This window comes from Neospora caninum, chromosome VIII (genome assembly GCF_000208865.1).
Source record: "Neospora caninum Liverpool complete genome, chromosome VIII".
NCBI classification, from domain to species: domain Eukaryota; phylum Apicomplexa; class Conoidasida; order Eucoccidiorida; family Sarcocystidae; genus Neospora; species Neospora caninum.
In genome coordinates, this window is record NC_018395.1 from 5089350 (window position 1) to 5104553 (window position 15204).

General features: G+C 54.8%; 2 protein-coding genes across 2 annotated transcripts; both read left to right on the forward strand.

Annotated features, from left to right (window-relative positions):
- Positions 1–1396: 1396 nt before the first annotated feature.
- NCLIV_036430 (Phosphatidylinositol glycan class V, related) lies at positions 1397–5180 on the forward strand (the record flags this gene model as incomplete). Its single annotated transcript, XM_003883844.1, has 2 exons — positions 1397–4843; positions 5115–5180. 2 exons carry the CDS (start codon positions 1397–1399, stop codon positions 5178–5180), a joined length of 3513 nt encoding a protein of 1170 aa, XP_003883893.1.
- A 3333-nt stretch (positions 5181–8513) lies between these two features.
- NCLIV_036440 (Kinesin-related protein 13, related) lies at positions 8514–14744 on the forward strand (the record flags this gene model as incomplete). The annotated part of the gene is made up of 6 exons (XM_003883845.1): positions 8514–9165; positions 9877–10093; positions 10341–10635; positions 10815–10940; positions 11131–12157; positions 12946–14744. 6 exons carry the CDS (start codon positions 8514–8516, stop codon positions 14742–14744), a joined length of 4116 nt encoding a protein of 1371 aa, XP_003883894.1.
- Between the last annotated feature and the right edge of the window lie 460 nt (positions 14745–15204).

The window sequence follows — 15204 nt, forward strand, 5'->3', positions numbered from 1 at the left end:
GCTCGTGAGATGCTGGACACGGACAAGGCTTCCCTTCCTCTTGGGTCCCGAAAAAAATTCGAGACTCGGGAAGACCAGCAAGAGAGGAAACAGAAAAGCAGCTTTCCTGTGGGCCGAAAGAACAGGTTCTTTGCCTATCGCGGGTTCGCTCTCGTGCCTCTCAAAATGCAACGCCCGCGTGACAGAGAGACGGGCGAAAAGATGCGTGCTGTGCTGGAGCCGGATGTCCCCGACTTTTCGCCGTGCCCAGCGAACTCCGGGCAGAGGAAGGTGGCGGCGGCCGGTCTCCAGTGAAAAGAAGATCTGACCAGAAAGAGGCCGTTTCGTTTTTAGCGGTCAGGCGCTGCCGTGGGAAGGTAACCGACCAACTTCGCATCTCTCCTCTTCTTTCCAGGAGAGACGCGCTGCGCGGAGACACACAAGACAGCCGTATTCCAAAGGGGAACCACAGACCTCCCAACTCGCAATTCTTCCAGCCAACAGGGACACAGCAAATGAGCCAGGTGTTACATCATATTTATATCTGTGACGACTTACATCTTCTTTATATCTGTGACGACCTACATCTTCTTTATATCTGTAACGACTTACATATATCTGTTTGATGGCTACAACGTGCAGCTCGACGTGTGAGTGCAGTTACACACAACCATACATGTTTATTGGTATGCAGTTGAGTTTTTGTATACAGCAAAGATGTTTGTTCCTGCATCTGTGGATGTCAAGTTATCCACCTGGCGACTGAAGGTCACCCGAAAGATGTAGTGATCGGTGGAGACGCCTTTTCCCCCCCTCAGGAAGGTTCCTCTGGTGCCGGTCCGCCACGGCCGGTGAATCGGTCCTGAATTCAGAAGCTCGAGTCCGCAGAGCCCTCATGTTGTTCTCTTTCTCTCTCGTTTGCGTTACATCAAAGAGCGCCTTCTTCTCGTTCTCCCTTGTCTCTGCTGGTTTTCCGAGCAGCCGGTAAGGTGCCCGTGCTTGGCGCGCCGCGGCCTTTCGCGCCTCACGCGCGTTGCGCGGCCAGAAGCGTCTTCTCGCAGGCGCGGTTTCCCGCTTCAGAGTTTCCTCAGGCTTCTTCGGGTGCATGTCGCTCCCCAAGGAGGCCGGACACGGGACAGAGTTGCACAAACGAGGGAGAAGCAATATGAAGGCTTCAGGTCCAGCGTTCCGGCCTTTCTGTCCCTGTCGACTTCGCTGACCCGCGTCGGTCCCAGGCTCCCCATGGTCTGCGAAAATCCTCCATCCACAACTCACTTGTCTCCTTTTCCTCCCTTGTCGTTGTTTCCTCATTCTTTTCTTTGTGTCTCTCGTTCTTCAGTGGGGTGCGGTCCCCGTTTGTCCTCTTGCGTCCAGGTGTGTTGTCCCCTCCCCTCGTCTCACGTTTTTGGCGGGCAAAATGCCGGCAGGTGCGCAGTTGGACAAGCCCTTAAAGGCGGGGATTTCTCGGCTTCGGCTTCGCGTGGTGGTCGTTGCCTTCCTTTCCCGATTGTTTTGTCTCTCTCTAACGTGCTTTTGGGCGCATCGTCATCCAGCGTACAACAGCCAGTCTTCTCTTCTTCACCCCACGGCTGTGAAGAGACAAGACTACATTTCCTCGTCTCTTTTGGAGCACCGTCTTTCTTCTCCTCACAGCTCCGCTCTCAGGCATTTTCATCCTTTCCATCTGACAGATTTCGAGCCCCCGAGGTCTCACACCGAAGAAGGAATTGAGAATCCAGAACGTGCGGAATTTGAGAAGGCACAACCCCCGCATGTTGCTCCACAGTCAGAGAAATCCAGAGTTCTTGTTCTGGAGCCTCTCACGGAAGAGGCCATTGCCCCGCTTTTCCCCGAGCAGGGAGCCAGTTCTGGTGTACCTACACGTGACAGCGAGTTGCTTACATTCCGGAACGGTGCCTCTACGTTTCTTCCATCTGAGGTCATCCCTGTGAGTGCCCTACCCCCCTGGGGACGCGACCCGCCTCCTGGCTCATTCGATGGAGCAGAAAGACTGGAACCAGCGGGACTAGGGTCCCGAAAATCAGGCGGAAGTCGCGCATCGTCTGCGGGTCTTTCTGCCACGCGGTTGTCATCCTCCGTCTCGTCTCCAGCTTCCCAGTCCAGTCCGGGAAACTCTAGGTCTTCACCTGCGTCCGCCTCAAGAATCGATGACTTCGTCTGGCGTTTCGTTGTTCCCTTCCTCAGTTGGGACGGCGAATACTTTGTAGTGTTTGCTCTGCAGGAGACAGCGTACTACTTCGAGCTGACTCATGCCTTCTTCCCAGGTCTCTCTCTGGTGTACATACACCTCGGCGGCTTCCTCCGCCGTGTGCTTTCGCAAGCTTGCAGGGTTGCCCAAACAGCCTGGCCTCGGTTTTCCTTCTTTTCTTCCGAAACACCAACGGACAAAAGAGGCGAAGAGTTCCGATCCAACGCATCTTTTGACTCGCCTGATCCTCTTCATGAGCCTGCTTCGTTTCTTCCTGGTTTAGATGACGCCACTGTGTACGGCCTTGCTGCCGTGCTTGTCAGCAATTTGGCCTTCATTTTCGCCGCGTTAGGTGTCTTCGAAGTTGCGCGTCTGCATCTTGCTGCAGAGGCCGAATCGAATGACAGCGCCGACAAAGCCTCACCAAACTGTCTTGCCTCAGCTACCGTACTCTCTAGCGGGAGACAATTGTCGCTAACTGCCCTCGTCCCTAAACCCTCCCAGATCCAGGCACACCCTGGTTCGGAGGCTGTGCAGGCCTCGTGTATAAACGAAAGCGAGAATGACCATGTGGAGAGAGAAGATAAAGGCGACTACATGGTACTGGCCGAAAAGAGGGGAAACGAAGAAGACGAACGAGAACAAGCCTGCAGAATTGCCTTCCTTGCTGCCGGTTGGTTCTCTTTTTCGGCCGCAAGTATCCACATGAGTGCAGCGTACACCGAGAGCCTCTTCGCGGCGTTGAACACTTGGGGCCTGTATCTGCTCCTCGTGGCTGAGCGCACGGCTGGTCTCCGCACGTCTCGCTGCTGTCTAGACACTCGAGGAAATCTGCTTCATTGTGGAGAGAACGAACCGAAGGCTGCTGCTGAGCAGAGAAGACGGGAAGGCGCTAACCGCAAGCAGGGTGTGACGCTGTCTCCGCGTGCCCACGAATCGGGCCGCGTCAATCCTGAACGCGACTTTTCGGTCGCAACGCTGCGCAAATGCCTGCTGCTACTCCCATCTGCCTTTCTTCTCCGATGGGGGGCGACTTTCCTCTTTTGCCTTGCATCGTTTCTCCGGTCCAATGGGTCGGTTGCTCTGGTTCCGCTCTTCTTCCACACACTCCGAACGTGCCCTCTAATTCGGTCGTTGAGAACGGGAGGAGACATGCGCGCACGCTCGCCGCCTAAGAGGCCTCTTCTCCGTGTCTCTCCATCCGCGGCAGGCGACTCGGCGTCCATCAGAGAGACATGCAAATCGCGGGATGGAGACAAATCCGCAGCGAACACACATCGGTGTTCAGGCGATGACGACAAAAGGGAGGCTGGTCCGCGTGCGAGGGAAGATGTGGGCGGCTGTTCCTCTACTACCGAAGACGTCATGAGCTCGGCGCCGTGTTTGGTCTGTCAGAACAAAAGGAAACAAAGAAGGTCGTACGGGAGATTGCTGGTCGCCACAGGCGCTCACTGGATTGTTGCGCTCTTGCAGGCTATCGCAGTCGTCTTGCCCATTTTCCTGGTTCTGGCATACCCATATTACCTATACTGTGCATGCCCTAAGACTTCTGAAGTCGCGGTTCCTGCCTGCAATGTCGCATCCGCGTTTCTCGGACAGGCTGTCCGTACACCGTACAGCCGAGGCGCGGAGGCGGGACACTCGGGCACTCGTCTTCCGTCGTCCTTTGCGGGTTCTAAGGGAACTCGCGGGTCCATCTCATCTTCTCTAGGGAGGCCAGGGGTCGTGCCTGCTCTCTCCCAGAACGAGTCCAAGTTCCCCTCTACGCTTCCCAACAAGTTTAGACACACGTTGACATTCTCTCAATTTGCCTACGATGCCCTTGCTGTGGGGCTGCCTCGATCAATCGGCTTTGTCTTCTCTCTCTTGCGTCGTCTGCGTTCTACCTCTTTGTCTTCTTGGGTGTCTGAAGCTAAGCAAGCTACAGTCGAGTTAGCTCTGAACAGTTCAGTGACACTGGACGTGCATGCAGTTGGGAAAGACCCCGCGACGAATCCAGTCGGAAAGGCACAGGATCGCGGGGTCTTTTCCGAGCCTTTTGACGACTCAGGGGACACACCTTGGGGCGAGGGTTTCACGAACACGTGGCCGGCAGATCAACTAAAAAACTACAAGGAGCAACGCGATCATCAATCGGGTCTAGCCGGCCGCGGTGTCCCTACGGGCAGTGGGAAGAGATCTCTGTCGGACTCCATTTTGCCGGTGCCGCAGTGGTGTCAGGCTCGCATTCCCAACATTTACCCCTGGATCCAACGCGAATACTGGGACGTCTACTTTCTAGGGTTCTTCCGTTTCAAGAAGCTGTACCTCATTCTTCTGGCTCTCCCTTTCTACTTCCTTGCCCTCTCGTGCATCCTTTTTTTTCTCCACCGAGCGTGGCGCGCGAGACTCCGTGCGGGGCGTTTGGACGATGACGAGGACTGCCAAGGCATGGACGAGATAGAGAAGCCGCTGGCGGGAGAGAAGTTGCAGCAGGCGGTTGAGGACAGGCGACCTGTCAAGCATTCGGAGCATCCACGGCGGTTCGGGAAATTCGTTTCTCTCTGTAGACAAGGGAGCCGTGTCCTTGTCGCCGCCTTGCTGGACCCTGCCTTCGGGGAAATCTTTCAGCTGACGTTGCTGATGATGTTCATGTTTCTATGCGGCAACACGAACGTAAGAGGCGCCTCTGGTCCCGATATTCTTCAATCGAGGGAGAGGCCGTTGCCGTTCTGCCGCGTTCGCTGCTTTCTTGAGTGGCCCTTTGAGCGGAGGCGCTTCTGGTGGCCTTCCTTTGCTTCATCTGCGAATGTAAAATCGCATAGCCTTTCGCTCCCCAAAAGTCATGGATGGTGACCGACAAGCGAGTTTATCTGGCAAAGTGCTAGCCGCGTCAGGGACCGTGACGCTTCAGTTTTTGTGATCTCGAGTTGACTGCCTGCAACAGCCCGTGCGCATGCGGTCCAAGCAGCGCCCGCTAATGTGTTTCTCCAAGACGCTCCCGTTGGCTTAAACGATCTGGGTCACTGGTGTTTCGTTCGTGTTTAATGGACTCTATCGGGCATACCCAGTAGCATCCTCGACTTGTGCACGATTCTTTAGGCCACCGTTTGGCATTTCTGTTTCGCCAGAGTTTGCCAGTGGGCACTCTCGGCCAGTCCCGATCAAAAGGGCCAGCCTCCAGAGGGGGAAACGGGGAGGCAGAGGTGTTTTCGGAGCTTCTAACCCGCTTCCGTGTGTTGTCTCTTTGTTACAGGTATTTCTTCGTCTCAGCACGGCCTGTCCCATCCTTTTCCTGAACATGGCTCGTCTACACGACGCATACACTCTGCGGAGAAGGGATAATTTCCCCTGCGCCACAGCCACGTCTTCGCGCTTCTTTTTGTCTTCGTGCTGCCTTTGTGCGCCTGCCTCTCCTACGACAGCGGGCAGCAGCCATGCAAAACGTCAAAGCGGCGTCCCCTTACACACGAAGAATGCCAGGAAACAATCGGATGGTTCGGACCGGGAACAGCATTCCGTTGTGTCAAAGCCTTATGACGTAGGCACGAGCTTCCGTGTAGAGAGTATTATGGGACCGCACGGGACAGCGACCACTGCAAAGGCCCCCCCACCTGTCGGCTGGAGGTGGTGGGGTTTTTTGAGCTTTATGATTCTTTTTTGTCACTTTTTGGGGCCACTGCTTTTTGGTTGTTACATTACATGGACTTAAGGTCGCTTAGCGACAAAGCGCTGCGAAACACCAAATTTGCTGCCTATGGTTCCTACGTGCTTGTCATACAAACGTTTTTAAAGGAGCAAGGGCAGTATAGTGAACTGAGATTGTTGCCGTTTTGGGTATGCTGGCGATCAAACCCCAAGCTGCTGTACTTCGGGCGGCGTGGGGATAATCCCGTCAGACAAGTTGCGTATGCGACTGCCACGTACAGAGAGGCGTGAGGCACTGACACAGTCTAACGTAGTATGACGATGGAGCAGAAAAAAGATGCTATATGCAACAGTGGCAGGAGAACTGCCCCAAACATACACTCTTCTGAAGAATACTGCGTATCGTGAGTAGCTATGTCACATGGTTTCGGAACCGGCGAGCCACACAGCTGAAGTGGACGAAACTACGGACACGCACATATCTGAGCGTTTTCTGGCGTCGGTAAGCTAGCGTGATGACGCTAAGACGCCGAACGCAAGCGGTGCAATGTACGTGTTTGTTCTGCAGTTTTGGCTGGTTCGAGGTTGCTTGCGGTCCCGGCACTGGCCAGGAGCGAAGGAGTTGCAACCACACTGCGCTCGCGCTTGGAGTCATAGAGCAGATATTGACTTAAGGGTAGCCGTTGCATGGGCTATTGACGGCAAACCAGGTCGCCCAGCAGTCGCTTACACCGCAAGACGTCTGGGTTATAGAACCGCCTGAAACGGTGAACGGACTGCTGGAAGGCGCCGGCCCTGATACCCAGTGGTGTGGACTGCAGGAGGGATGTTCAGCGCTAAACACAGAGTTTCTCATGGTTCTCTGGGTGTGTGTTGCTTCTGTGTGCAAGCGGCAGCGCTCATCACCACTGTACAAGCTGGTTCGCCAGCCCGAAGGCCGTGGAAGATGGCTGCGTGCCCACCATTATACCAGTGGTTTTGCGGCATGACTTGCACAGAGAAAAAGGGCACTCCGATCACCAGAAGGAAAGGCTGCCACCGCCACGTATGCCTGAAATCTCGGGGATCTCTACTGCAGTGTGTCTTAACTGCGTATTGAACCACATATTTATCCTGCCATGCGGCACTCCAGGTGTGTGTGAAGCTCCTCCTGGGTGGTACGCTAACTACAAGCAGCCGCCCGCAGCCTTTTACTGGAATGTTTATGTGCCACTGCAGCAAACAATTGCACATGCTGACGGTCTACCGCTCTTCCTTCACAAGTACAGAAACGATATCCAGACGAAGCGACCGTAACGACGCCGGACAGAAAAAGCCCCTTCCCAAATGGTTACGGTATGGAGACGTCACTCGTAAGAGCGCAGAAACCCCCTGCCTTTGTTCCTGCCTCTATGGTGCAAGAAGCACGTTACTTCCTGGTTTTTTTATGTCCTAGCGTGGCCCCGGGTTTACTGGGGCAGATGGCGCCAGCAAATGTTCAGAACACACAGGCATCGGATCAGCGAAGAAGCTATTTGTCGTGTATCGGGGCGAGAGGCCAGTTCCATCAAAGTCTTCCCCGATTTTATGGTTGTCTACGTCCAAACTTCGGCGGACAGCAACAGTCGTTGTGCCTGAAGGATGAAAGTGTGAGACACGGTGTCACACGATGTTCTGCTATCACCAGAGTAACAGAACCCCCCCAAAATTTGTGGGATTTCGGAGCGGTCTCCCAATAACATGTGGCTTCTGTGGGGCGACTGACTCGGAGATACAACTGCTATAAACTGGCTTTTTTGAGAGAGCGTTCACCCTCCATAGAGCAGGGGACGACCGCTGTGTTGATCCTGCTCTTCCTCACAAAACTATGGTCGAGTGATCCCGACTACTGTCAGCTGCGCCTCTGCCTGGCGAGGGGCCCTCAATGCCCCGCATGCAACCCGAAAGCTCCGTCCTGAGAGGTACCAGCAAAAATCGATGGAACTCTGAGCATCGCTTTCTTATGTCCAGCATAGAATGATGGGTTTCCTTACCACACCCTGGATTCACAGACTTGCGGACACCGCAGTTTTCATGAAGCTTCGCTCAAAAGTGCACTACCGCTTCTTGGGAAATCTCAATGGTGGGCCGGACGCCACGTGCAACTCTCTAACCTCTGAATCGATTCTTGTCCGCGAAAATAGAAAGATACGTTAGTTCGCTAGCAACAAGGTGATAGTGGATGCCAGATAACAGTGTGATGCTGCTCTTTCGGGCAAAGCGGCTCACTCTATGCTCGATTGCACAAGACGCTCTGTCCAAGTTACTTTCTTGTGAGTCGTCGTTTATATTTAATAAAAAGTTGGTGTTCGCTTGAATAATCGGACAAACTGGTTTAACTTGGCTCCCATTGTTCCTGATGAACTCCGGACTTTCGAACGCTTTCCACACGCCGTGAACGTAGGTTCAATTCCTGAAGTCCTGATGATAAAGAAGTGATGTGTCCCTCTGCGCAGAGTCCAGTTTACCTGCTTCAGCGACAGTTGGCCTATGACTAAAACCAGTCGACCGTCTGCTGGGGGGCCACCTGTATATTTCGTGTCGTGAACGTTATTATGCACGCAAACCTTTGACTGTATATTGTGTACGAGGTTTTCTCACGTGATACATAACGCTCCGAGTCCAACAGCTATTCGAGAGGGTTTTCTGGCTCGTGATGCATTGCTAGGGAGTTGAAGGGATGCCAGCTTGCAGCATGTTTTCGGCTCGTGCGGATAGCAAACCGTCCAAGCCGTCCGTCGTACCTCCCGCCTCCTGCACTCTTGGCCCCTGTCTGAGGAGCGGCAGCTCAAATACATTGGCTTCTAGCCGTTGCCATCTGGCGTCGCCCGTCGCGCCCTACCGACGCTGCGCTGATACTCGCGAGCGAGCAAAACGACGGACCTCCGTGCCGGCAGGTCTTCTTCATGCTGGTCAGCCCGATGCTGATAACGCTCCTGAGGATGGCTACGCAAGAAAAGCGGGCAACCACGGGATGGGCAGTAAGAAGGCGAATACCTCCAGGGTTCCCGACGAATGGGGGATAACAAATGGGTCTTCTGTCGAGAATCATGGAGAATCTGGCAAAAACGTTGCTGATAGGCGTGTTGTCGTCCGAATTCGGGGCCTCACTCTCAATAGCGGTAGAAAACTGGCACTGTGTGTACATCCCGAGGACAACACCCGAGTGATTTGTCATAGAGGGACTTGCTTACAAGAGTTCCGTTTCAGCAGAGTATTCGCTGACCCTGAAACGAACGATGACGTGTATCGGGAAATAGGCGGCCAGCGCATAGTCGAAGCGATCGGCTTGGGCATCAAAGAAACTATCCTCGCCTACGGGCAAACTGGAAGCGGGAAAACACACAGGTATGCATATGCAGGCTATCTGGCGTTTTGAGTCAACTGGGATTGAGTACATCCGCCCCTCTCCCAGTGTCCGACGCCAGACATACGCACACACACTTCTCCTTGGCTGAGCCGCAGACCTCACCCGCACACACAAATTTGGCCGACGAGCCATTTCCAGAAACCTATTTTGCGTTTACAAAAGCCAACAACCACGGCAGAATGTGACCGTCCCAGCGCCTCGTTCAGCGGAAGCAGAACCCGCTGGATTGTCGAAATTTGCACAGCCTCGTAGCGATGCACACGCGGCCTAAACTATCATGCAGACGGTTCGCTTGGTCAGCATACATCTCTACAAGGGGATATTCAGGTCGTCCGTCCAAATGCTACATAGTGACAGATACACGATGGTGACGCCATCTTGAGGAGGAGCGTTTTGCCTCCGAGTTGATGTGTGCGTCCAAAGCCGGGGCGTTTCGTATGAGATGCCAGCGTCGGTTCTGTCATCTGAAGATGGAGCGAAACCCATAGTTGGGGATAGAGTTGACGCGCAGAAGTCAAGCTTGTAACACGTACACTCGGATGTGGATGGCCTGTGCTTTACTCCAGCTTGTTTGGGACTAGAAAAGAGAAGGGCTTGGTCCAGCATTTCATTCATTCGCTCTTCGAGCACCGGGCCAAGGCGCGATTGCAGCAGACAATTTCCGTGTGCGCAGTCGAAATTTTTGGAGAAGTGCTCTATGATCTTCTGCCGGAGTGCGAAACGGACCGGAGAACTGGCGCCCCCTTGATAGTTCGCCACGAAGAATGCTTCATCAAGACTTCCAAGTTTACTTTCAAGGTCTGCACAGTCAATGACGAGCACAGTGCGCTCGATCTGTTGGAGGAAGCCCGACAGCAACGGCGGGTCGGTGATTCGCATCTCAACTCGAGGTCAGCTCATTTGCGCATAGCCGAGGCTGATCAGCTGCCTAACTGATCGTGGTCGCGCTGCTGTCCTTTGCGCAGAGAGCGATAAGCATGCAAATGAGACCATTGTGCTTGCAGCTTACACAACTGCATGTCTTTCCTGAAGTGGTGTACATTGACGCAGCTCGGGACAGTGCATCGCCACGTCACGTGGAGCGGTATTAGGGAAAAACCAGAACTGCCTTGTTCGTGCTCTGTTCCCTGAACGCAGATCTAGTCGATCACATGCAGTGGTTCAATTCTTCGTGCACACGCGCGTGTCGGAGGAGCGAGCCGTAGAATTTCTGAAGCGCCCAGTGATCCCCGAACGTCCCGTGGGCGCATGCGCCTTCTACGGCGTGCTGACTCTCGTCGATCTCGCCGGATGCGAACGCGAAGCACCATCCTACCTACCACGGCGTCTGTATACAGCAAATGGGTATAAAGACGAGTCGAAGTGGGGATGCTGCAGCCGCTCTCTGAATGCCTCGATTTCAACGCTTAACCGGCTCATACGCAAAATGCAGGTCAGTACGTACATATATGTATAACACGTACGTAAATAAGACCTATCGATTCCGTCTTGCTCAGCCTCCACCTATACCGCTGCAGAGAGATGCTTGCGTGGTTCCGTCTAGCAGCTTCCAGTGAAGCCAATCTGGAAGGCAGGACGTTCGCGCTTTTTATTTAACTCTCGTCCTTGCAGACTAGCACACTTGATGAGTCCGATCGTCGGCAGTCAGCCTTGAACAGGGTTTTGTTCGACTACCTCCAGCCCGAGTGTGGCGTTTGCATGATTTTTTGCCTCAATCCGGAAGCATCAGAACTTCAGGTAAGACCCAATCTGTTTGAAGGAGAAGCAGGGAAGCAACCGACAGTCTATATGCCGGTGTTTCTCCTGCGGGCTTAACTGTCGAGAACAAAGGAATGAAAGCAAAAGGTCGTAACGCCCTGACCAAGGCTAGGCTTGTCCCTTTGTCTGATGGAGGCATCCCGGCTGTCCTAAATATGTCGTTTTGCAGGTGTCACTTTCCACCCTCTCTATTGCGTCGGAATCGCGTCTCATCCCTTGCTGGCGGAGGCAGTATTTCCTTCCTCTGGGTCCGCTTCGAGAGTTCTATAACGAATCGGTTATCTACCAGTCCGCTGACCCAATCACTGACTTGATCAAGGCGCGCCGCCCCATGGTCACCCACGACGCAGTGCCTCTCGCGTCGGCTGACGGCGGTCGTCCTTTCCATGCCGTCAACAATTCTGCGCGAGCTGGGCCGCCTTCGTCTGGTGGCACACGAATGCCACCGGAGAAAAAAAATAAAATAGCGGTGGAAGGCGTAGGAACAAGCGACACGTTTGATGATATTTACCCGCTCGCCGCCCCGGTCGCCGTCAGCGAACCTGCGGATACACTCCGCTTGAAGCATCGCCAAAGAAGGTCATCAGACAGCCTCTGTTGTTCGTCACTCTCGTCGCTTCTAGGCGCAGAAGATTCATTCCAGTCGACCGGGAGTGGGTCGGATGCGTGGTTTTCTAAGCTGCAAAATCAATCGTCATCATCAGTGCAGCTGGCCAGCTGGCCCCTTCGGCAAAGCATCGGAACGCAGACGAATCCATCCGCCGCCTCCCGCTCGTTCTCAGACAGTGGCGCTGGAAGCGACGAATGGGTTTCTGCTGTAGCAAGCGAGGCTGCAGGTGCACGGCCTTGCTCAGGTGTATTACGCGTTTCAGTCTTGGACGCCACGTCACTCGGAGAGATTCTTCGAAATGCCGGAGCCCTTACTCCCGAACGACTTGAAAGAGTTCTGACAAAGAACGGGCAGCAACGTGAACGAGGAGCGCATTCGGAAGGTACAAAGGACGTTGAGGTCTCAAGGGAGACCGGGCAAGCTGCTTGCCGCCTTGGGGAGGCGCAAGCTATACCCGTCCAACTGGGAGACAACGCGACAAGTGTGTTCATCTTGTTTCCTGCGCCAGCAAACGGGATGCTGGCAACTCAAAAGGGAGGAGGGAAACAAGACAGTGACTGCGGGTTAAGTAGAGGACCAACTGACGGCGGTAATGTGGGTGGGAGACGGCCTCCAGATTCCGAACAAGCGGCTCTTCTTCTGACAGCTACTTCGGAAATCGAGAAATCAGGGGAAGACTTGCCATCGTCTTCCCCGACGAGACAAACCCGGGAGAAGCCTGCGTCTGCTGCAACTCCCAATCATACTTCGGTGCAGCGTACGGACTGTCCAGGCTATGGTACGCCGGCGAACGGAGGCAGAGGTGAATCCCGCCTCCCCCCGGAGCTCGTAGGCCATGATGGCGCCTTGGTGGGCGAAAACCTTTTTCCTCGGCAAGGAACCCCGCACAAAGTGTCGACTCAGACTGCAACCGATGGCAGAATTCAGCCGGAACTCTTGGACGAGACGCCGGCTCTCGCAGGCGCCTCCTCTACGCCTCCTCGTTCCTCTCGGCTGGGCTCCCCTCCATCCCACGGCTCTTCGAGGAAACCAGTCTCTGTCTTGACCGGACAGGAAAGCGACAGCGGTGAGCTACGATCAATTAGCAGAACGCTGCATGACACCGCTGCGCAACCATTAAGCCAAGAGAGAAGGAAACGCATTCTAACTTGCCTCACAGGCAGCCGCTACGCTACACAGCAGGTAGAAAGTGGATACGGAAAGTGCACACGTCAACATATACATCCGCATTACAGATAAACGCATAGGTTTGAATACATAGCTATATATACATATATATACCTCCCATGTGTCTCCTCTCTCAAAAGATACAGCAGTCACGCTATCTGTTCCAGATGGCAAGACGCCTCTCGTCTTCTCTCTCTGTACGTGCAGACCCCAGCAACCCTGTTTCGTCGTGTGGCGTCAAAAGCGCTATCAGTTCTGTTGAGTCGTGCTCGTTTGCGCCGCGAAGCGCCCGCCAGTCGTCTCAGTCCTCCTCTATCTCCTCTTCAAATGTTTTCCCCCTCCTCGAAGCGGCTACGCCCGGAACCCCACACTCTCCCCGTCTCCCATGTTCAGTCTTGGGCACCTCCATCAAACACACTGTTCCTTCTCCACCGTTCTTAGCTCTACCAACGGACAGTAAGAAAACTTCCCGGCGCCTTGCTTCAGAGATGAGGGAGTCCTGCGAACACGCCTCATTAGACGGGGTGCCGACGGGCGTGCGTCCAGGTACACAGAGGCAGCAGAGGCAGCAAGAGAGTTTACCAGTGCGGGGCCGCGCGGACCTAACAGGCACACTCGTGAAATCGCCTCGCAGTAACGCCGACTCGGTGCCTTTTTCGTTCTCTCGGAATGCATCAATCGGGGACTCAGCCGAACGAACGTCCTGGAGCGGCCAGGCAGGTCGGTGCGCGAACTCTCGCGCATATCTCTTCGCTGGTTCAAACCGTTGGGAGCCAAGAGAACAGAACTCCGAGCCGCCTGCAAATGGAGACTCAAAGACAGGTGCTCCGCTGCTGCGATCTTTCTCAACGAGCCGTGTTACGTCACAACTGCGCGACGTTTCTGCCCCTACCGCCACGGCTCCGGGCTGCTGCTGTGCGCAGTGCGTTCAACCCACTTGTGCCGACCCCTTCGCCGGGGCGTCTGGGGAACCGGCTGCGTTAGTGCCTTCGCGCGAGGACTGCACGCCCCATTTCCAGTGTTGCTGTGTGGGGCAACAAAGGGACTTGTGGCGTGGCCTCGAGTTGCGGAAGGAGCAACAGCGGCGGGAGGAGAGGCGCATTCAGGCGCAGATCGAACGGATTGAGAAACAGTTGCAGTCGCTCGTTCACCAACAGACTCCTCCCTGGTCAGCGGTTCCGCACTTGCAAAGGCGTGAGAGCAGCCTTGAATCTCTGAACGAATCAAGTGCCGCCAATCCTCGTGTTGTCGATGCACTTCTTCTAGCTCGCCGCCTCTTGCTGACTTCTTTTCGTTGCCCCGCCACGTCAACAAGCCCTGCTGGCGCCTCCCATGAAGCTCAAAGCCGCGGTCCAGCGCTGCCGAACAGACGCACTTTCTCCTCAAAAAGCGGTGCCGCCTCTGACGCAACAAAGCATCGCCCATCGGGGTGGTTTTCCGAGCAACAGCGAGCTCTGTCAAAGAGAGCGAAACAGGCTGCAGGTGGAGAAGATGCACGCCAAGAGCCAGCAGAAGACGACGCACGCCTTACTGCCAACTTGGACGCCATCGAAGGAAGTCACGGAGTACAGCACGTTTCTTGTGTGCAGCACTCCCTGACAATTTCTGAACAGGACGTCCACACTCAGCGGCCTGAGGCACACCCGGTGGCAAGAGGAGGCCTAGCGGAGCTTCACGCCGCTACTGACGGCCAGGATTCCGCCCCCGCTGGCGGCGGGGGCATGGAGGCGCACATCTACAAACGGCCTTCTGATGTGTTCGTAGGCGGAACCTGTGAAGGGGATTTGCCGTTCTCTCCGAATCCCCCAGGCGCTTTTCGTTCCCCTCGCGAGGCTGCAACCTTAGAGGAAGAAGGAAACGCATACAAGAGAGAGTGCCAGGAGCCTTTAGACATGCAGCATTCCGAAAATGGTCACGAGGTGGGGATGGGGCGTTGCAGCCGGAAACGAAGCGTCACAGAGCCCCCGATCACCAGAAAATTCGAAGAAGGTTGTAGCAGACCCTGAAGTTTTGAAGGTGGAACAAAACCGGAACACCCCCCTGGCGTTGCGCAGAAGTGTCTTGAACACATCATCTAACGGCGTAGCCGCTCGAGCCTCAGCCGCGTTTCTGGAAATTGAGGCATCTTTTTCTGCCTGGAAAAGAGTTGCCTTCCGGCTTTTTAGCTGTGGATGGGCCTCGTAACCCTCCTCATTCACAGCAAAACGTCCTATTCCACCATCCGATACGGAGACACGTGTGGGGGGCAAGAAATGAGAGCTCGGAGAGGGCACCTGACGTGACTGCAGTCGCTTGCAGCGCTCTGCTAGTCCGCAAAAGTCCAACAGTGGCGACTGGGGTGTCCGCTGTCAGAATCAATCGAAGGGCGTGCGTTCACATGTACCTCACACTCCTCCAACAAACCAAGGGGAAAGGAAACGCGAACAAGTGGCAGCGAAAGATGAATGTGTTGGAACACAGTGATGC